General features: G+C 41.8%; 2 protein-coding genes across 6 annotated transcripts; one reads left to right on the plus strand and one right to left on the minus strand.

Annotated features, from left to right (window-relative positions):
* Nucleotides 1-716: 716 nt before the first annotated feature.
* pjvk (pejvakin) lies at nucleotides 717-3,549 on the plus strand. Of its 2 annotated transcripts, XM_076302695.1 has the most exons (6): nucleotides 717-927; nucleotides 1,400-1,595; nucleotides 1,784-1,925; nucleotides 2,155-2,272; nucleotides 2,684-2,827; nucleotides 3,248-3,549. In XM_076302695.1, the coding sequence occupies exons 1-6, from the start codon at nucleotides 717-719 to the stop codon at nucleotides 3,547-3,549; spliced, it is 1,113 nt and encodes a 370-aa protein (XP_076158810.1). The 2 variants fall into 2 exon arrangements, with proteins under 2 accessions (XP_076158810.1, XP_076158811.1); XM_076302696.1 differs by lacking the exon at nucleotides 2,684-2,827.
* Nucleotides 3,550-5,564: 2,015 nt separating this feature from the next.
* Nucleotides 5,565-21,041, minus strand: senp2 (SUMO specific peptidase 2). Of its 4 annotated transcripts, XR_012990941.1 has the most exons (18): nucleotides 20,743-21,041; nucleotides 20,026-20,081; nucleotides 19,747-19,859; nucleotides 19,566-19,650; nucleotides 19,161-19,248; nucleotides 18,365-18,482; nucleotides 17,946-18,052; nucleotides 17,753-17,838; nucleotides 17,403-17,460; nucleotides 16,812-16,893; nucleotides 13,041-13,217; nucleotides 12,693-12,824; nucleotides 10,976-11,188; nucleotides 9,214-9,293; nucleotides 8,670-8,754; nucleotides 7,193-7,288; nucleotides 6,609-6,896; nucleotides 5,565-6,493 (listed from the first exon to the last, which is right to left on the minus strand). XR_012990941.1 is itself a non-coding variant. In XM_076303475.1 (17 exons), exons 1-17 carry the CDS (start codon nucleotides 20,907-20,909, stop codon nucleotides 6,834-6,836), a joined length of 1,803 nt encoding a protein of 600 aa, XP_076159590.1. In that variant the 5' UTR covers nucleotides 20,910-21,041; the 3' UTR covers nucleotides 5,565-6,833. The 4 variants fall into 4 exon arrangements, 2 of the variants coding, with proteins under 2 accessions (XP_076159590.1, XP_076159589.1); XM_076303475.1 differs by having other exon boundaries at nucleotides 5,565-6,896; nucleotides 18,365-18,479; XM_076303474.1 differs by having other exon boundaries at nucleotides 5,565-6,896.
* Nucleotides 21,042-22,872: the final 1,831 nt, after the last annotated feature.

The raw sequence follows: 22,872 nt of genomic DNA on the forward strand, positions 1-22,872 counted from the left end.
CACACACACACACACACACACACACACACACACTCTCTCTCTCTCCTCCTCTCTCTGTCCCTCTTTCTCATACACTCTCTTCCTCTCTCTGTCTCTGTCTCTCTCTCTCTCTCTCTCTCTCACACACACACGTAACCTTTTCATCACAGTACAAATGCCCCGCTCTGAGGAAGACAACCGAAGCGAGCCACCCAGAGAACAGATGTTCCAGATGTTCTAGTGAGGCTGAACCTACTGCGAGTGTCTGTTTCATGCAGCCTTGTATTACATGTAATATATCCTTACCTGGCCTCTTTACTGATTCTGGAGTGTTTAGCAAACAGTATAATAGGAATGTTATGTGTAGAATTGTATAATATTAAATGTGTCACTGCCAGTCATCAGACATCAGACTCTTGGATAAACCAAACAATGAATTAATTATCTATATTCAAACAAATGAAGCGCATTTATTTAGGGTGGTGTGGACTACTTGGCAGGGGGTGACTATCATCTTGACACACTGCATGTGACTGTGTGTTCCCTATCACCTTTCAGGAAGCTGTATTATTCATTGGGTCAGCTTTCGACAGGAAGGCTACAACCACACAGTCGTCACTCACTATCGCTAACAAACTCGGCCATTGAGGATCCCCTGAGCTCGGAACATTTTTACAAACGGAGGAGCCATGTTTACCGGGCAGTTGGAATCCTAAGTCTCGCCTGTGGTCTTCACCATGTTCTCCGCGGCCACCAAGAACTTTGTGAAACAGGTGGGTGACACAGGAAGGCTGATTCCTGTGCCCAGTCTCAGCGAAGCTGACCGGTATCAGCCTCTCAGCCTGGTGACCAGGAAGAGGAAGAAGCACTTTTGGAAAAAAAACAAGTATGGCTCGACCCCATTCTCACTGAAAGACATACTCGTGGGAGAAAAGGAGATCACAGCTGGTAAGAAAAAAATGCCTTGTGGAAGACAAAAACAAAATTGTAATAAAGTGGACATCAATAGCTCATAAGAACATAACAAGACAAGCTCACTAGACTGAAACCTTGTACTTTGACTTTGAGCTGAGAACCATTAAATATTGTCACCTGGTTACTTTCGGAATATTCCTTAATATTTAATAGTATCTAATATGTATTAAATAATTTATATTTAACCATATTTACCATGTAACTAAACATCAATATGATTTGAAATTTAGAACAGAACACATGCAGAACAGATGCTCTAATGAAGATAAATGTCTTGAAACTGAAAGAGTTCTTTTCGATTACACCACAAAAATGGTTGAAGATCCATCCATCCAGCTTTAGAAATCCCTCAGAATCATTTGTAGTTAAGGGGGTTAATTGCAATACACAACACAGACACATCATGAGATCAGAGTTCAGAGAGGATGCTCTCGTGTCCTGTCAGGTGTGTCCTCCTACCAGCTCCTGAACTATGAGGACAAGTCTGATGTGGCCCTGAACGGCAGGTTGGGAAACCACCTGCTCAACGACGTGGGCTTCAACATCACTGGTTCCGACTCAGTGGCCGTTAAGGCCTCCTTTGGAGTAGTGACCAAACACGAGGTGGAGGTGCCCACTCTCCTCAGAGAGCTCAACTCAAGGTTTGTTTGGGTTTTTTAATCCCATTTGTATCACAGCAAGCTTTAATTGCATTAGGAGTAAGTAAACAAAGCCAGACACCCATGATGACAACCTTCAGAGCTGCCATCCGAGCACATTTTATTAAAATGTCTGGATTTTCCATTAGATTTGCATGTAAATGATGATTGTCTCACCTTCTCGCCTGCAGAAAGGTCGACCTTGACCACTGTCTCATCCGCCAATCAAAAGACAGTGGGAGAACTGTGCTGTGTGTCGTCATGGAGAGCATTCGCACCACGCGCCAGTGTTCTCTTACAGTTCACGCCGGCATGCGAGGAACCACAATGAGAGTAAGCACACAGACATAGAACACACACACACAAACACATACTCACACAGAAGGAGGGAGGGAGGGAGAGAGAGAGGGACAAAGAGAGAGAGAGAGAGAGAGAGAGAGAGAGAGAGGCACACACAAGCATGTACAACCATACATCTTTACAAAATCTACATAATCTCTACAAAATCTTCACCAGTGGAAAAACGTTCACAATCAAACCTATCTAAATGTTTTTCAAACAGTTTCAAATAGATGATGGACGAAATCCTAAAGGTCGTGATAAAGCCATTGTGATTCCAGCTCACACAACAATTGCATTTAGTGTCTTTGATCTGTATGTGCGACTTGATGGACGCCTTGGTGAGTATGCTAATAATTTTACTGCCAATAGAAATTGACAAGAGTGCTAAGGAAATGTATGTCTGTAAAATTACAGCACGTTAATAAATGAGAGATAGCATACATTACTCTTTCTGATAAGTGAACTTTTAAGGATATAGTTCACCTTAGCTTATTCTGTAAAAGAGCTGATGTGTAACAAAATCTGTGGGCCCCACAGAGCCAATATCCTTATAGATCTCAATCACTGGTGTGTCACAGCTGACTCATGAAGTCTCTTATGGTAACATATCATCCTGACTGAAGTTGCTGCAAGTCAGATCTCATTGCACTCCAAAGCATAAATTATATTGGTGTGTGTGTGTGTGTGTGTGTGTGTGTGTGTGTGTGGTCACACGTGGCTGTGCCTGTGTGTGTGTGTGTTGTGGTCAGACATCTGCGTAGCTCCAGAGTCCTGTGGGGGCTTTGAGCAGGGGCAGATTAGAGAGCAGTGGGGCGGTTTCATTGGCCGCTTCTCCTTTGGCCGCCTCAGGAGGTTCCTTTCCGGAATAGTCTACGGAAACCCATTCAGAGCAGGTGATCTACTAACATTTTGTTCTCATACATATTCACTCTCTCACTTCACCAGAAATGTGTGTTGGAGGAACTAGTTTTTCTTGCTAACTTGTAATTTCTTACAAACTATTACCAGTCTTTTGAACCAAAAATGAAAAAAACACAATGTCATTAACCAAAAGACTATAATCACTATTCTCCTTTTTTTAACACAATTTGAATTTGTTGAACAAAACTTTCCACACAAATTCAGTCATATATCACTGTCTGCACCAGTGATAATTTAGAAAGCCTTAGCATTGATCATTCACCGAAGACACTACAACTCAAACCCAACTAGCATAGAATTCTCCAGCTATATATACTAGGGGCCCTAATTTCATCGGCAGTCAATGAGCAAAATGTGTCCTGCATGAACTGAATCTATCATGTGGCCCATAGATGACAGGACATTTGAGGAGCTGACCCACTCAGACACGTTCCTAGATGACGTGGCCACGGATTACTACGAGAAGGCCGCCAGCATGACTGACCTGTCAACGGCCTACCTGCGCGAGAGCAACCACACCCGCGTCAACCTGCTCAATCACAACATCCCCAAGGGTGCCTGCGCCCTGTGCGGGATGGGCCAGCAGCGCCGCGAGACTGTCTACGGCTGCCTGGAGTGCACCAGCGGCGGGCAGAAGTACGTCCGGCTCCACGCTGTGCCGTGTTTCGACCTGTGGCACAAGACATTGCGCTGACAAAGGCCAGTGGAGTGGCAGCACTTCACTTCAGAAGAAAAAAAAGTTGGAGGAAGCGTTTGGGTTTTTTTTTTTAAATATTTTCTCGGCGGATGTTCTTGCCAAATTGAAAGGGTCTTATTATTGCTGTGGTGGTTGTGCCTGGATTTTTCCCATTTTTCCTGTTTAAGAATAAGAATTTTCTAAGGCTATGCTGGATGTTTCACCAACCATCACCAATCTGTGGAGGTCTGTGGAGACCTACACATTGAATGTCTTCTTCAGGGCAGTTTTGGTTTTGGCTTTGAAATCAGTACATATTTTACTAACTAGAAATGGTGCTACAACAATCTTTTTTTACACATCCTGTAAAGAGACATTGCATATGTGTGAGTGTGTGAGAGAGAGAAGAGAGAGAGAGAATAAGCTTTGGCTTATGGCTTTGACGATGGCTTTTCATTGTCAGATTAGTGCTGGTAGGTCCTGGCAGAGTTTACTGGAGAGCACATGTAATGAAGTCCCTTTAGCCCCTCCCCAATCAACTGCCCTAGCCCATCTCCATGTCACCTGCTCAGCTCAGGCACAGCAGCTGTCATGGCCAACAGACTCAAATCACCCGTCTGAATTATTCAGGGTTATTAAAAATAAACAGGAGTATCAGGTGCTCCGGGAAATGCCTGGCCAGGAACATATGACTGACAAGCCCAGTTTACCTGGTTTCCATACAACTGAAGCAGACAAGTTTTGGCCGCTGTTTGAATACTGGATATGATTATACAATATTTTTTTTGCAAAGGAAAAAGTAGGCCTAAAGCTCTCATCAATCAGAGACCCACATATGCTTTTGCATCAGATAGAGCCAATGCTTACAGGTGAGAAAGATAAGTCTGCCCCTGTTGACCAATGTCTTTTACTTGAAAACAAAACTTACCTCACATATTCTAAAAATATATGACATCATCTTATGATAGTCAAGAGGCAGTTCTATGCAATTATGGTCCATTCTACAGCTTTCATTTAGAATGCAGTGTTTCCAATGTTCTTTTTTCAAAGAGTGAAGCCTTTTAGTGTTAAATATCTATTCAACACATTCTTTTAAACAGTGTATGTACAGTGATTAAAACCTCTCCCCGGAAAGCAAAACACTGAAGATCTAGTTACAATTCAAGGTCGAGCAGAACACACTTACATTCATCCAGGAAAGGCAAGTCCTTAATATACTATTAACCTTGTCTGAGCTCAGCATGTATACTATTTTTGAACTTCTGAGGTCAGGCATCAGACAGGATGACCCTTCATGATTTCCTCAGTCAGACCACCAAAGTAGAATCTCACAACAGACCACCAGTCCAGTTCTTTACCTCTTCCACCACACCTTGTCCCTTGAATGGTCCAATGGTGCCACCTGCTGGTGCAACATGGTCTAAACAAGAATAATAAGATGCTGTCATGAAAGAACGACTCATTTAATTCAATCCAAAAACAATTTAAATAGTTTGAGATGAGTTGTTGGTGTGCTCAATCCTAAAACGTCTTAGTCTTCACTGTTTGTTTTAGTTGGGTGTTCTTTGGTGTCAAGAAACAAAAGAAAGGACAGAAGAAAAAATATCCAGACCAAGGCAGTCCTTAAATTAAAATGTCCTGAATGGACAGATAAAATGCCCATGTAGCCAAATTGAAATGATCTCGAAGGACATTATAACTAAGGCAAGGGTAACAGGGGCAAGGAAAAAGACCCTTGGGCAAATCCTCAGCTCTTGGGGTCAGCTTTGGGTCCATCCAGATAAAGTTATAGGAACAATGAAGTGTGATTTTAGTCTGCCGTAGCCAGACTCAAATTCTTATCAGAATATGGAAACACAAATTCTTATCAGAATATGAGTCAGGTAACATAACATTTGTATTTGGTTATAGGGCATGTTTCAACCTATAAAGGGGAAAAAGGTCCAAAACACTTCAAATGACCATTGTACACAAGATATACAAACGTGTTGCTTATGTTAACAGTAATGTTAAAGCATCAATAAAGACAGATGTGACCTTGCTTCGTCCAGTTCTTTATTACTTACAAAAATAATGAGCAACAATCTGTACAGATCTACGCAAACACAGAAGACATACTGTGCATGTTACACCATAAATACTTAAGTTCAGCCTGTAGTGTAAAGTCTCACTGCTTTAAGTTCAGCTGCATTCTACATTCATTTTATCCTCTCATCTCTACACAGAAAAAGCACACACCAGAAGCTGATTATATTATTTACAAGCCAAAGTAGAAGTAGAAGTACAAGTAGAAATGAGGAAACATAACGAAAATAAATAACGCTTTTCTGTTTTTAAATTAAGGGCATTTCTGGGAGGATTGCAAATATATGGGAGATGGCACACGTGACACGAGAAAGAAAAAAAAGTGTAAGATTTCATTTTAGAACTGCATGCAATCCTCTCCTATCAAGTTAAGTCTGACACATTTGCATTGAGGAGCCAAGACTTTTGTGATCAAATAAGAATGCATGTAAACAACTTCATGAAGTTACATACAACTTTTCCATCTGACTCAAGTTTACTGACAAGGTAATTTACGTGAAAATTAACGACATCCGTGTCACACACACAGACGAACATACACACATACCATGCTGTGCCGAGCAGTAGAGAGCAGGCGCACACACACACACACGCACAAACACACGCTAAAACACAGTTGATGATCTCTGCAGCCAGTGCCACAGTATGTGTGGTGGACAGATACAGATGAATTTAAGGCACTTCATTCTAAAGACACGCATTATGGGATGACATGTACATTCAGTATGTCACTAAGGGGTGTTTAACACATTTTGATTGACACCACACACAGGCCTTACCAGACACACACACACACACATCACAGCCAGGATACCTTTTGTGGTGCACAGTCCTCTACGTCCACGTCAGTACCTATACAACCTCCTTCACTGCTTGACTGACCAACACAAGACAGTAACAGGACACAGACCAGACAGCAAAGTTCATCGTTCCAGTTATTCACCACAAGTGAAATAATACAATGAATGACTGGTTTTGTGACAAATACTTACTCTGCATTATAAGTTAATGACTCAAGCTGTGCGTCTACCCCTCTTCTAGGGTATGGAGCTTGTGTCAGGTTTTTTATCATGTCTACTACGTAGTGAATACAGAACCTAGTAGCGCTTTATAAATATTAAAACAATGGGAAGCTCAGGGAAGCAGGGAGGTTTAGTTGGTCCTGTTTTGGTTGAATGGGGCCTGAAGATGCCAAATGATCCTCTTCTGTCTTCCTTTTACAACAAGCGCTGGTTGAGAATCTCCCAGATCATCAGCTTTCTGAACAGCGGCATATGACACTAGGATAAAAGATGAAGACACGTCCAGTTTAGCATTATAAATAGACTATAAATAGACAGCTTTTAGTCAGACTGCCATCTATTACGCAAGTAATCTGTGGCTACAGCATAAAAACAGACCCTATCCCTGGTACAAAGGAGCTGCTGAGACAGAATTTTGCAAAGAAGACTGAGGTGAAATGTTTATCTATTATCAATTTTACTTCAGAAAAAAAATGTTGTATGGAATGCATGCAATGATGTGTGTACTACGTGTATACTCGCAATCAACAGAATTCTTTCAAGTGGTGATATACCTGTCTGAAGGTTAAAGGTCGTCCACGGGAAATATAGTCAGCATATTTGCAGGCAAAGACTCCACAGTCACTGCCATTCTTTTGCTGAGGGATCTCCTACACACAGATACAAATCAATAGGTGGACATATTATGAAAATGTCTTTTTTTTATTGCATGTATTCGGGTATCCGAGTTGACTACAAATGCAAAACATGGACATTTGCTTATGGGCTGCCTAGGTCTGGACACCTGATGTGATTCAGTGAGCGATTCAGATTGACGGTCAAAGTGACATCAAGTCTGGCAGCTTGTTGAATAAAACCACTTAAATTTTACTTATCTGGACCAAGTCTCCACTCAGTACTGAAGAAAAAAAATGCTACAAAAGTTTCCTTTTATCCCACAAGCTTGGGACATGTTAGCAACATGTCAAAGCAAAGCCATTGCGCAAGGAATAGGCACAAAAACAGGCCTCTCTGAACAGATATTAAGACAGAGTTGAAAAGGGAGTTGTGGTTCTTCTTCTGTAGAAATTTTATTAAATAACATTTCAATAGCCTACCTTAGAACACAAGAGGATTGCAATATAATATATAATATAATATATCTGTATTATTTTATATCCTGACATAAAAAGAAAGAATACTGAATGTCTGATATTTATGACAGCACACTTTATGCAGATTAGCCTATAGCCTAGGCCTACTATTTCTATTACAACTCTACCTCTTTAATTCAGCTGTCTGGTTGAAGCCTGGAAATATTGTAAACAAAGTAGCATAGTTGGCTAGCTTATCATAGTCTACTGATTGGACTGTTCAGTTTCCCCATATGTGTTTACGTTTCAAGGTAGGCCTAATACAAGTTCTCCTTGGGACAGGCCCTTTTGGGAAACATTGGTATTGAGATGATTCGTCAACTTGAATGCAAGAGTTTTAAACAAATATGTGCAGCACGGTAATGATGCTAAGCGGATTTAATAGTAATTTAGCTAGTCGTCTTCTATGCGTCCTTTGGATTGTGTTGGCTGAGTCGCGCGTGTCCATTGAGCGGGAGAGAGAGAGCGAGGCAAAGAGAGGGGGTTTACTTCTATACTGTTTGGTAAAGTTGAACAGATAGTCTACAATGAAAGCAACGAGAGGTATGGAATTATGATTTATTTATTTATTTTTGGACAACGTAGGCTACCGGTAAGTAAAGCGGGAGATGTATGTTGCTTGTATGATGTATGTTGCTGCATAAGCTGCAAAGCACTGCGTGAAACACCAGAAAGGGTGTGTCGCGGTTTTGCCTTTTCACACCGCGACACAGATTCGTGGATATGAGTGTCGCGATTTCGGTTTCGAATCGCATACCGTTACAGCCCTAATGTTTATTATAGTTGTTTTTTTCTATGATCTGATGCAGTAGTAAGACCAGGTGAGCTATGTACAATGTCCACCATCTTATCTTTGTGTGGTTTGCGTGGTTGTTTGAGGTTCTTTGTCATCACTTACAGAGGCCTTCAGACTGCTGAGAGTCCACTTGGTGACATCCAGATCTTTCCCCTTCTTCACGTTCATCTCCTCCTTCAAATACAGCCTGGGATGACACACATTCAGCTTCAGTTCATCTTCAGATCAGGGATTTCACCCAGGTTAAGCCTCATACACAAAGGCTTTATTTTTTTACGTTATGCACTATAGACCCTTTCTGCATAAACAAACATGTGCGTGCCTCAGGCATTTCCGGTAGCACAGAAAACAACTAAACAGCTAAGGTAACTTGACAAAGAATAAAAAAATAAAAGTTTTAAAGTTCATTTTCGAAGTTCATTTTCATTTCAACGTGTCAACCGGAAACCCTCTAGGAACAGACTGGAAGAGTCTATAATTCCATTCCCCAAGGTATCCCATGCACTCATTAATTTATGCATATTCCAGTAATGAAAACTAGAGATAGGGTAGTTGCAGAGTTGAAAGAGAGAGAGAAAGAAAGAAAAAAAAAAAAAAAAAGATAGAAAGAAAGAGAAAAAGAACTTGAGTGAAGAACTGAGCTTACAGTATCAGGTTGCAGATGTCATCATGCCTCTGGCCCATGGAGTCATAGGATTTCACACTTTTTGCCTTGAAGTCAACAACCTTCAGCAGAAAGAAGCGAAACAATTAATCAGCGACTCATTACCCACCACACAAACACTACTTCATTTTCATTCATTTAAAAATTGGATGCTATGACTAGCCTTTCCTGTAGGTCATCTTTACACAACAGAAAGTTGTTGACAACAGAGTTGGGTACCTTTCACATTTGAACCGATATCTTTATTGGTACTGGAATTTAGCATCTCTCCTGTGTGTATATGAAAAAAAGGAAATCTAGCTGCACATATACAAATGTGCTACTTAGAACTAGGGCTGTCACTTTACGTTCGAAAATCGATTGCACAATCGATTGGACCAAACAACACAAGTTTCGAAAACTAAAATAGGGAATCGATTTTAACCAAATATTTACACTATTCATTTTAAACGAAATAAACAAATAAAAAAGATAGATGTAACAGAATTCACAAACAAGAATATAAAAGAATTCCGAAGTGCAGTAAGCATTGCGAAAGCTAAAAAGAAAATTCCCACCAAGTTTACGCACCGGGAACAGCTGTTTCAATCAGCTGCTGTGCTGCTCGTGTTTTGCCAAAAAATGGAGGACAACGCGATCAACCTGTGCGACATGTAGAGAGACGAGTGATAGGCCCTAATAACTTGAGGAGTTCGATGTGGAAGTACTTCAGATTTTTGGTATATCAAACTATGGAGAAGAACAAAGCGGTAGGCTACGCAAACTGTGCAATCGAGTTCTACGTAGGCGAAATTTGTTTGACATTTCTAATAATAAACACAGACACAGCTATGTTGAAGCCTGCAGTCATGTCACTGATGTAATGGCAGTCCACTCGGCTTACTGGTTTTCGAGAATGTTGCACTTCTGTTTGTCATTGTGCACGAAACTTCACGCCAATAAATCATCAGAAATATTGCTGGCTTGCGTCTACAAGCGCCCTCTTTACGTTCGTCCTAATGCCTGTTAGTTGTTTGTGGATTGACCTATATTTGGCGTTGAAAATGGAAACGTCTTTAGACATAAAAAATCGATTTTACAATCGATTCAATGAACACTTATGTCTCAAAAATCGAACAGGATTTTTTCACAAAAGTGACAGCCCTACTTAGAACAATGCTGTGTTCTGGCTTATATTCAAACTGGCACCTAGCCTGGTTAGCACGCAGACCTTCTCAGTTGTAATTGGGAGTGGGTCTGGATAAAGGTTCATTGACTTACGACATCCAGCAGGGGCGTAACTAGCAGTGAAATTAAACTTAAATTGTTGCATTAAACTCTTACCAAATCATTTCAGAAGTGTAGCAATCTCGTAAACGAAGGTTTTAAATGCAGTTGTTTACTCAATTCCAAAAAAATACACGTCCATGATGGATTAGAGATTGAGTTTGCGTGCCCGTGTTTTAGGGACATTGGAAATGGGCTTCAATGGCCTCTTGGCCAGACGGACCTGCAGAGCAAATCCCAAATTTGCCAAAGGTTCGTACGGGTATTCCCCAGGCTAGCTGGCACCGGTTGATTTAACAGGAATAGGTAGTATTAATGTAGTATCAATGACATTCAGTCGGTACTATTAAGGGTATAAGGTTCAGCATCCAACTATAATTGACACCAGACAAACATATAACCGGTAACCATCTGTAGATTCACTTTATGTGTCATTTCTGTGTGTGTGTGTGATCCAGCAGCTGACGATTGGACTCACAGTGAGAGACCAGTGCACTCCCAGGTGAAGTGGCACCAGGATGATGTTGTAGGTGAAGAGGTCCACTGCCTTGGTCCAGCGCCTGACGGCCGCATGGCCACCACCGTGCAGCTTGGGGAAGAAAAACGTACTGAAGGAGTAGACCTTCTGCCCACCCATCCCCTTCTGCTCCTCACTGCGACTCATCACCAGGTTCAGGTAAAAGTTGATCACCTGAGGAGGGAAAGGGATTGGAAGGGGGAGGGAAAATGTAAGCGAGAGAAAAGAGATTGGTGGCATGCTGTTACATATGACTTATTAGTATCAAGCCCTTGAGTGCGCCTCTGCTTTTTCTACTGTAATACTCAACCTTTGGAGTTCACGCACCAGGCAAAACATTACAAACTTAAGGCGCAGACGCCGATTCGCCATTGTACTATACAGACGTACAGCTCCTGTAAGACTACAGGGCTAACAACTCATTCATAACACTAGCTCCAAAACGTCATCTGACCAAAGCAATGGCAAACAATTCAGATAAGCTTGAAGTATTTATGGCCATTTACAACTTGCTTTTATAGTTCAGTCAATGTTGTGTTGAATTTTAATGACCAGGCCATAAATATGGTAGTGCTATAAGCACAGCACGCTCAGAAGTGACATTTTGATCAGCTGCTGTTTGAGCTGCTGTATATACTTACACTTATTCATTAGGCTGACGCTTTTATCCAAAGCGACTTACTATGTCAATTGACCTGTCGCTAAGCGCCAACCTTAGAACGCTGATGAGCCAATGACAGTCCAGCCTCAATGGGACTCGGACATCAGCTCGGACAACTCCATAGGAAACAACAGGGAGCAGGCATAAAATGGCAAATTAATGGTTATTTATGGACTTTATTAACTCAAAAAACCCCGACGGATAACCATGGTCAAACGTTTTGCATGGGGGACATGTAATTCTGATAGCTGGTACCCCGAGAGGCTAGAAAACGGGGTATATTTTCATCAGCAGTAGCCTACAGGACGTCTCTCGCGTTTGCAACAGCTCGACGTAATGTAGGCTACTAAACCAACAACGTGGGCACAGGTTCCCTGTTAAATCCCAAGATGAAAATGCTCATTAACCAACTACTATATTCTTACTACATCAAATATTAACGTAACCTAACATATCTTAGTATCAATCTTCCACTAGCTAGCTAGCTAGCATTAACGTCAGTGGTTTTTGCACGGTGATTTGCACGGCTACTCGCCACAACTGCTTATCACCTTGTATGTATTCTAAAGTTTTGAATACACCCCTCCATAGCATAATTAAGTCCCTTTTGATAGCTTCTGGAGGAAAGTAAATCCTCTTATCGATCAAAACGTCCTCAAAGCCTGCTTTCATATACTGTCAGCTGCCATTGTCTAATCAAGTCTGGTTTGTTTGTCCGAGTTTTCACACGGTAACAATGGGGGGCGGGGCTTAGCGACAGGTCAATTATTACAAGACCCAGCCTCCACAGAGCAACTCGGGCTTAAGTGCTTTGCTCATGGGCACCACGGTGGCAGCCGGGAATTGAACCCACAACTTCTCTGGCTGCTGCATACTAACCCAGCTCCTCAGCCACTATGCTACCACTGCCTGCAGGGCATGGTGTGTGTGGCATAGCTCATTTTTGAGGTGTGTGGCGCTGGTTGAGGTGTGTGTATAGGCTCTGCAGGGCGGGGGGTGTGTGTGTGTGTGGCGTACCTCATCGTTGAGCCAGGAGCCCTCCTGCAGGGTGGCCAGGTCTCTCTGGGTGATGCGCAGCTTGAATGCACTGCTAAGGACCAGGTTGGGGTCCCTCTGAGCCAGAGCAGCACTCACCTCCATCTGCATCTCCTGCCAGTCCACATACACATTCATTTTTGCCCAGAGGCCCCCTAAAACATACCTGCTGTAACACACCAATTACATTCGCTGTGAAGCTAAAGGTTTCTCAATAACAGCTACAGAAACAACATATTTTTTTTTTTCCTGAGCCCAGATTTCCTTCTAGAAGCATCCAAATCAGGGTATGCCCCCAAAATAACTGCCCGTCAGGAGAGTTGAGCTGACCTTGGAGAGGCGGGGGAGATCCTCATCAGCCAGCCGGGAGTCTGCCTGAGAGGCGGGCCGGCTCTGGAAACCAGGAGGAACAGGTACAGGCTGCAGTGCAGGTAGAGACGGCTCCTTGTCCTTCAGGTTGAGGCGAGCTGCCACCTCGGCAGACAGGTCCACATCCACTGGCTTGGTCTGTGAAGAAAGCCACAGACCACAGAAACAGGCATTTAGTACTGATTGAAGTTTAGCGCCAACTTTCCTCTAATTGTCTCAGGTAATCTGGTAACAGGACCAATATTTCATCTTAAAGCTGCAGTCGGCAAGATTTTTTTGATCATATTCACTGAAACCGACACTATGCTTCGACAAAACAACATAAATCAGCCGGTTTTAGAAAAAAAAACCTGCACTTCTACCTCCACCTAGAGCCTGTTATTTGTTGTGGGAGATCTGACTGTCAATCACAGTCTGGTGCGCACTGACAAGCACAAACTCGATGAGAGGGTGCTCGGTGGTAGTGGGGGAGGGGCATGAGAGTTGTAAATAGTGCTGGGCGGTATACCGGTTCACATTTTCGTTATGATATGAATTTTTAATATACCGCCACACCAGTGTATTTGATTACACAACGTTTGGAACGCTGCGCCGCGCGACAGTGTTTCAGACGGGACTTTTTTCACCCGCACGCATGGTTCGACTGCGAGGCGTAGTGAGGGTAAACACAAAACACCTTAAGAACTTCTCAACGCGAGCGGCGGGAGAAACGCGACGCAACGGACCCACAATTCAGTTCGGCAACGGATGATGTGGGCCCATGTAAAGTGAATGGGATGCATCTCCAGCACTGCAATGCACGCAGCTGTGTGTAGAGGCCGTTACGGAATTTTTAAAAATACCGTGATATACATTTTTGGTCATACCGCCCAGCACTAGTTGTAAACATTCAAAATTTTGGCTAAGTCCCCTCAATCTGTCAGACTTGCCAACTGCAGCTTTAACCTATTCTGCAGGTCCTCTGCATTCTTTCAGGAACAACCTATATTAAGGATGCACGATATATCGGCTGCCGATATATTATTAGCCGATAAGTGAAAAAATGAAAATATTATTATCGGTCCGATAATAGAATTCTGGCCGATAATTTGCGCCGATATTTTTTAAAGTCCTAATATAGGCCTACGTAAGGTCCGTCTGGCTACACTGAGCTAGCCTACTTGAGCTTGGTTGGCTATACTTTTTCCTCAATATAATGTCAGCGGTGTGAATGTATTTCACCACTCTAACAAAATCTGTGGATATGCGTTCATTTGGGAATCTGTGCATCTCAAAATCCTCTCGTGAATGATCCGCCATTTAACCTTAACAGAGCGGAGCTCAGCCCTATCTAGAGCCGTCTTGTGCTGGTGTGTTTGCACTTTACCGCGCTGGTCGGGGAAACAAATAAACAAACTCGTTAGTGGGACGAGTACATAAGTAGGCCTAGTTCTAAGTATTATATTTGCATTACTTTAGCTTGGGTTTTGTATTATTACCTAGAAATATGCTAACCATTCGTGCTTAAGTTCCAGACAGGTCATCATAATAAGTTATTAAAACCTTCGGGGCTAACGCCTTTCATTTCTGCTGCAGCAGGTTGTGCGCAACAGAGTAGATGGACACAAGATACAGTCTGAGGAGTTGCAGCTTTATTCAGTTACCCGCAGTTGAAACTAAACCTAAGTTTCCCTCACAAACTCTGATTTGGTCGCTATACTGTAGCTTATTCCAAGCTTATGAGCGTTTAGTCCAGGGGTCTCAAACTCAAATGAGCTGGGGGCCAATTCTGCCAACGTCATCTGATTGGAGGGCCGGCTATTTCTGAAAATGCAATGTTCTTCTTTTCAAATACCACACAAAACTGCAAACAGAAAGTGCAAGTGTTTTTATCTAGTTTTAGACACCTGCTAGCAACCTTAGCTTATAAATAAAATGATGAATATAAAATAATAAATATTAATACAAATGATAAAACAAATGAAAAGCATAAAAACAGGTATGTGTGTGTTTCACACCAAATAAAAATATTTTCCTCTCATAACTTTTTTAAACCTGGCAAACTATAGGCGTCAGGGTTAAGAAAGCAACACCATTGGATTTTTATATCAAAATGTCAAAAGGCCATGGCTTCAAAGTGGTCAGAGATAAAGTCCTACTGTAAATGTAAAAATCTTTGAGTAAAACAAAAGTTTATGAAGGGGGGTAAATTTACCCATCTAATTTGCTACTGGATGGCAAGCACCTTTCAGTAAATAGGCTACTGGATGAACATATTTGAGCAGGTTTACTTTCCTTTTTTCATATTACCCACATAACAAATTAACAGGAAAACACCTAAGATGTATACTAACACCTAAGATGTATATGGTTTCTAAACTACAAGGCCTTCAAAGAGTGGATTGTCCGCACACTTGCTCCCATCAGGAATTTTTTATTGATTTTCACCCGTGTCGGGTGAAAATCAATAAAAAATTCCTGATGGGAGCAAGTGTGCGGACAATCCACTTTTTGATAGCCTAGCATTTTTTGTCCAGCACCTGCCTTGGATGTGCGCACCAACATACTACTTTTCATTAAACTACAAGGCCTACAATAAAGTATTCTGGTCAAATCAGTTCCTATCGCGGGTAATCTGAGCACCCAGAAGTTTGCATCATATTGCGGGTGACTTTGTAGTTTAGAGCCCTATTTCTACTAGCCCTGCTGTCTGTACCACGTCCATTACGGACACTATCATCACGATTACCACTGCAACCTCCAAGCTATGTTGGGCAGAGGGTCGAAATAAGCATGGTATGCTTAGTGGACACCGTCGTATACACGCAGACGCACCTCCATTCAATAGACGATCGATCATAATCTCCAAAAGGATATTCTCCTTCAGATTTAGAATAGGTGAATAACATAGCCTACCTAAGACTTCATCACACGTAAACGTTTTTCAACATTTGGTGTAGGCCTATTTCTGCTTAATTTCTGCTTCAATTTATGCAACACTATGGCCTGCATCGCTTCCGCGTCATTACAAATGCACGTCTTTGTGTTTCTCGCGTGTAATACAAGTATTTCCTGAAAACTTTGCGCAGCGATTTTGGGTTTGAATGAAGCTCTGGATGTCTAGCACATAGTGGAGCAGAGCAGAGTACAAATGAGATTTGTCACCGTACTTGGAACTATTGTCTATTTTAATCAGTATCGCAATTAAAAAGTCTCAAGGGCCGGATTACGTTATTATTTTGACACACGTCGCAGGCCGGAATTGGGCCGGACGCGGGCCGGATTTGGCCCACGGGCCGGGTGTTTGAGACCCCTGGTTTAGTCCTAAATGAAAACGATTCAAACTCTCTAGCCACTCACTCGCAATTCACTGACGTCAGGTTCACTTAAAGGATCCACACATACTGTAGGGCTAGGCTACTGTTATGTTGTTGACTACCATACTATTGAGGACTATTATGAGTTCTGTCCATCATTTGGTGGTAGGTAAAATTACTGCAATAAAATTATGCTTATTAAATGCTTTCCCCAAATCACTTTTCACAATTTTTTTTCAAGAGTAATATTATCGGTTATCATATCGGTATCGGCCACAACAAACCAATAAATATCGGTTATCGTTATCGGCCCTAAAATTCCATATCGGTGCATCTCTAACCTATATAGTTCTTAAGACAGACAGACCTGTTCAGTTCTCGGACACTGACTCCTACTCCATATAATACAGACACTGAAGATATCAGATCCCCTTACCTTCCCCTTCCATGCTGACTGCTCCTCCACTCCTGTGCTTCTGCAATCTCCAACAGGCTTACTCAGACCCATATCCACAGTCCTGACATGGAAAACAAACAACAATTTACCCTAACAAGCACAGTTACTGTGCATTAACTATAGCTATTGTGTTGCATGTGGGAAAATTGGTCTGACTCAATATGAAGAGTTTGGTTCCAAAATGCTATAGCCACCATTTTAATGAATTTGCATAAATCATTTTTTTTTTGCTTTCCAAGTAATTTTAATAGAACTGTAATTGGATATTGTTATTTGATATATCTTTACTCAATCAAAACAACAACTCCAATTTGATTGATATTACCTGAAATATACAATTAAATAGCACAACTTTTTAATGTTTTTAAAAAACGAAGATATAGCATTTTGGAACCAAACTCTTCCTTTCCAGTTAAGGGCTTGTCCACTGTGTTACATTAGCAAATTGTTTTTGACTAGTTATTAAATTAGCTTCAATTAGCCTTAACACTTTGCACTTTGGCCATCATTGATATTAGGGCCCCAAGTATGTAAGACAAACTGAACTTGTTCTACTGAACCTGTTCTTACCTGTCCTTGGTTTGTTTTCCAGACGATGGGTCCCTCCACATGGACACACTGGGGTTGGCTGGCGCGGGAGGGAAAGAGAGGACCATTTAGAATACATACAGGGTTAAAACAGAGTTGCCTTTCCATAAATCTTCACTGACAAAAATCACCATGGCGAGACAGACTAAAGTCTCCCTTATGTTACCATAGCAATTGCTTTAAGATGTTTTGAGGGTCAACACAGATAAGGATGAGAAAACAACTGAATGAAACTGATCAACAACTGATGGTGAAATATCTGGTCTGTGTCTGGCCCATGTCTGTCCCTGATCAGACCGTGTGTCTGAGGAGAGCAGACTCTCCACTCCTACCTCTGACAGGACCTCGCTTGGGGAGGCTCGTATCACAGGTTCTGCCAAAGACTGTCTGTTTGTGTCCATCCAGCGGAAGAGAAGTCCTTTTAACAACACAAAAGAAAGAATGCATTGTCAAATTATGTTCAAACCAAAGGCAAGGGTGCAACTGGACTAAATGGCTGAATAGGAAGGGGTAGAGGGAGCTCACATCAGAGGTTTCATCTGGGCAAATGGGAGAGGCTTGCTTTTGCTGTACTTCTCCGATACCATCTCCACCAGTCTTAAGTACTGCTCCCGGTCACTTTCTTTCAGGGCCTGTAACACAAAGCAGTTAATACAGGAAAACATCTGACATCATCAACAACCACAAAGCATTCCAATACATACTCTGACACAATTTCTCTTGAAAGTCTAATTATTAAGACTTTACATTATCTCTTTAGTAATCATGGCATTTACAGCATAAACTGTAGTAATCAACTGGTATAACAAAATCTTTCCTAAGGTAATTATCTCACCTCTAAGATTACCTACTATAAAATGCCAACTTTTTGTCAGATATTTCCTTGGGATACAAGACATGACTTTACAGATGTATGGAGTGCATCAATCTGACTCCAAACTCACCTCCTCCACAGCCAGGCAGGGCTTGTGAGGCCTGCCAGCCAGGTCTGAGGCAGGCATGAGCGGCAAGGATCGTCGCTGGGTCTTGTCCTGGGCTCCCCGAAACACCATTGCTCCACTACTGTGGAAGACAGAAGAGCCACTCAAATATACCGTAATTTCAAGACTATTACCTGAGGTTTATACAATGATTTTGCTAATTTTCTTCAGCTATGAGGTTAATACATGGGAGCGGGCTATACATGGGAATATATTCTTTTCTTCATTCTTCTTGATTCTAATTTGTATGAAACACTGTCCAGTAGTTTATACACAATGCTAATACACAGGACATTACTGTTAAAACAGAAGAGACACACACTGCACATATTGTTTAAACAATGCAGTTGGAAGAATGACAAAAGGATCTTCCACTGATGGATACATTATCAAAACCAGGTCCGATATCACTGTAAGCCTAAGAAGTTAAGGGATATTTCAGCACTGCTAAAGTAGACACTCCCCTTAAGAACTTCTTAAGAGCAGTGCACATGCCTTCACACTACGAGCATGTGAGAAACAGACGGAAAAAACAAACGAACATTAAGAAAATCAATCAGAGAAGATGTGTAAGTGCTTAGATCCATCGCTATCAGGAAACCAGCCCCGGTCATCTTTACAGTAGGGAGGTGCATATACTTTGTAATTATAAATTCAAGCCCAGTTACCTCTCAGATTGTCAATTGCTATTTTTCAAATGTCAAAGAAAAAACGACAATTGCCCAAAATGAATAGAAGCATAATGGTTGCCACTACTTACTCTTGCTTTCTGTTCAGGGGCAAGGGGCTGTTGCCAAAGGCAGACACAGTCTTCTCTTGCCCAGTGCTGCCTCCCTCTCTCAGTTTGTCTGAAAAACACAACAAATGTGTCGGCATTTACCAAACTAGATCAGCTTGCGGAGTTTGAGCAACATAATCAAGCAATCCAAAACATGTTTTTAGAAATATATCATGAATACAGCTTTGTGACACAGGTTCAAAAACCTAAACAGCACAAATAAGTTCATGTATATGTATGCCAAATGTATACCGGTCGCTATATTTGTACTGCATGTTACTGAGGAAAAAACTAAATTAATCAAGTTACTGCATGTGTGATGTCAGCGGCTCTTCTGTTTTGTATTTATGACACCACTGAGAAGAATGCTTGCAGGAAGACACTTACCCATTTTAACATTCCCATTCATGATCCACATGCTCAAGTTACTGTTTGGAATTTCATCTATTCCAGCCAGCGCAACGGGCTGCAGCTGCAAAAAAGACAACCATGTCAACAAACAAGGTTACTAACTGAGGATCTATTTATGATTTCAGCGCCACATTAGAAATGGAGGTCCAAATCATACCGGGGCTTTCTTATAGGAGCGGTGGTCATTTTGAAGGCTGGGTTTGGGGTGCCTCAGACGGAGAAAGCCAGCAACTCCAGCCAGGGTTTTCTTAACGGTGCTTAAAATTACATCTAAACACAAAGAAGGAAGCAAATTTGAGCCTTATCCCACTTCAAGAATTTAAAGATCAGAATATAAAATTAAATGTTTAGGGGAAAAAAGAGCACACAGGTACTTCAACAACTAAGCTATGGATTAAATAACAATGTGATTAGACAAAGCTATGACACTTAATACCTCTTCTTGGTCTTTTGATCTCCACAGGCTCTGATGTGCCCTCGGGAGAGTGGACGCTGCAACATTGCAACATTGAAACATGAATTCATAGTCAACAACAAAGAAAGATACAAAGTAGCAAACGATTTCCTCACATGGTTAAGTAACCATTCAGACATCACTACAAAATGAAATGAGTGTGCGGGTCATGTTCTGCCGACTGAAGAAGACTCAGAGTCAGCTCAGGCAAAGTTAACTAGTTAGACTACAACTTTAAGGAGTGATACAAAGAAACTAGCTCGTAGGTTTAGCAGCTACGTTAAGCCAAATTCATTATGGTCTAACTATGTTCTGTGATGCTACTAGCCTTTTGACGTTAGCTAATGATCGACAAATACCAGAATAAAGACCTTTTTGTGAAAACAGTTAGATTGTGTTATCCAATTACGCACAAGCCTAGTCAAATTTTAATGATTTTGACTACTGTAGCTACAGTTAATGATATTTTAGCATTCACGTGCTAACTTCTTCAACACTGAAACAAGTTTATCGTTACTATACCAACTAACGTTAATTGGCTCAATAGCTAACTAGCTAGCTAGCTAGCAGGCTAACGTAACGAAAGCTAACACACTACCCATGAGCTAACTGTCACAACGCATACAACAGAGTAATACATGATCCAATCTAAATAAATGATCATGTCGCCGTCTATGAACCAAGTTTAGAGACACCGACCTTTGATAATTGCGTTTTGCTGGCCTGTTATTATAATTATCCTGCCTTTGCTCGTCTGGGGTCCGCGCGGCTTCTGATACACCGCCGTTCTTAGGCCAGCTCCTTGATTTCCCTCCAGAAAAAGGCACGAAGAGCGATGATATTCCGTCAACTATCCATTCATACATCCCAGACAGCCAAAGATAAATGAACACCCTTTCGTTTGTCAGTGCCAGGTCTATTCGTGATCACAAAGGCTCCTTTACCTAGCACGAAAAATGGAACTACGACACGCCAACATGAACTCCAGTGTGCTCAAGTGTTACGTCACAGGTTAGCTAATACGGGGAGCTCATGCTAGTAGCTAGAGCATTTCCAGGCGTGGGTGGGTGGGCGGTATTGCGCACCCTCATTGGTTAGTAAGTTGAAGTTGGCCTCAGACAACCCCGAAAATGCAAACGGGCCTCAGTAGCTACACTGCAAATGGATGAGCCCCAGGTATTAACCATCCTCCAACGAACTGTAGCCTGTCCTATGTCCATGTCCTGGCTTTTATGGTGAAAATTATGCATGTAGGCCTACTTATGCAGTTCCCAAAATACACAGTCCACATTTAGATTTAGATTTATTGACAGAAGTAGCCTAGAGATGTTCTTGTCAACAATGTTTAAATCTATGAGAACACACCCACCTTCAGAGAGGTGTAGCCTACATAGACCTCTGAAGTTCGCCTACAAAAAAGCTGCCATCTTTGACATCCGGTATCTGGCGATTTTTCCTATGGGAAAATAACATGGGGATTTTGAATAATCGCACCTGTTAAAGTCTCGTGGGGATGAAAAAGTCTGAAATGCAGACGTTTTCCTGAACACACTTTTGTCCTCTGCCTTCGAGTGGATACTGTGATCTCCGGTAAGTGAAGGCGGCACACTTAGATGTTTGCTACTCCAGAGCTAACTTTCAATGCAACTTGCCATAGGTAGTTAGCTTCAATTAACAACCGGATCTCCTTATATGGGCAAAGATGGCCGTTTTGGATCTTTTTTGTAGGCGAACTTCAGAGGTCTATTGGCAGCAGGCTTCAATCTGTAAACCCCACCTTTTTGGTCTGCAGGTTAACACAGGTGAACTTGATGACAAAGTCATGCCAATACCTTTTGCCACCCCCATTTTATAGGGTAGTTCCCTTCAGAGCTTAAAGGTTAGGATTCATATAACAAGCTGTAGCTGTAGCACATGCCTGAAAAAAAACTAGATGGAAATGGAGGTTTTCAATTTCCATGCTAGACCTCTTCCTGCCTCAATATTAACTGGGGTGGTGGTAAGTAGGCTCTCAGAAACAACCTTTAATTGACTCAACAAAGAGCTTTAGCTGCTTGGTGTAGCCTAATGTGACATCCTGTGATCCTGCAAATGCTGTTGTTGATGGTGTAGTTTGTATTAATCTTCACATGGACTAGGAACAGTGGTGTAGTCTACGTGATATGCAGGACTTATATATCCACTTAAAAAGCATCACCATCTCAGTATACCCAATTACCCAAGGATACATAGTAACATTTGGGGTTGACCACAGTATACCCACTACAGCTAACTACATCACAGTATACCCACTACAGCTAACTACATCACAAAATATTCACTAGGCTACAGCTAACTACTAGACTACACCACTGACCAGGAAGTAAACCATCTCCCATTCCCATTTGCTTAAACAATTATGTGGTCCATCAGGGCCCTTTACAGAACAGACCTTTGTTTTAAAGAGGGGGAAAAAAATCACTTGTGCTCAGTTTCCTACCAGAATGTGTGCTTTGGGTATTCTCAGCACAGTGCAACTGCAGTATTTATTTCTGTCATTTACAATATTAAGTGAAATCCTGGAAATGTTTGTTTAATTTTATGCGAATGGGTTTATCACATATTGTGTACAAAAGATGGATATTTTGAATAAGATATTGCACACTATGGAGAAGATGGAATACTAGCAGGACTCTTGGGACTGACTCTATATAAAGGGCGGGGGGATCTGTTTGGTTGTCCTAACCTACGTGTGTGTGTGTGTCTCTAACCTTTATTCCCAGGGTGTGCCAGTGAAGAGAGTTGTGACCCCTACCACACTTCAACCCTTCAAGCTGTTAGCTGATGAAC

This window comes from Alosa pseudoharengus, unplaced genomic scaffold, assembly GCF_046254945.1.
Source record: "Alosa pseudoharengus isolate Yale_2024_CS ecotype anadromous, Long Island Sound unplaced genomic scaffold, YU_APseudo_1.1 YU_APseudo_1.1_scf_24, whole genome shotgun sequence".
Lineage (NCBI taxonomy): Eukaryota > Metazoa > Chordata > Actinopteri > Clupeiformes > Clupeidae > Alosa > Alosa pseudoharengus.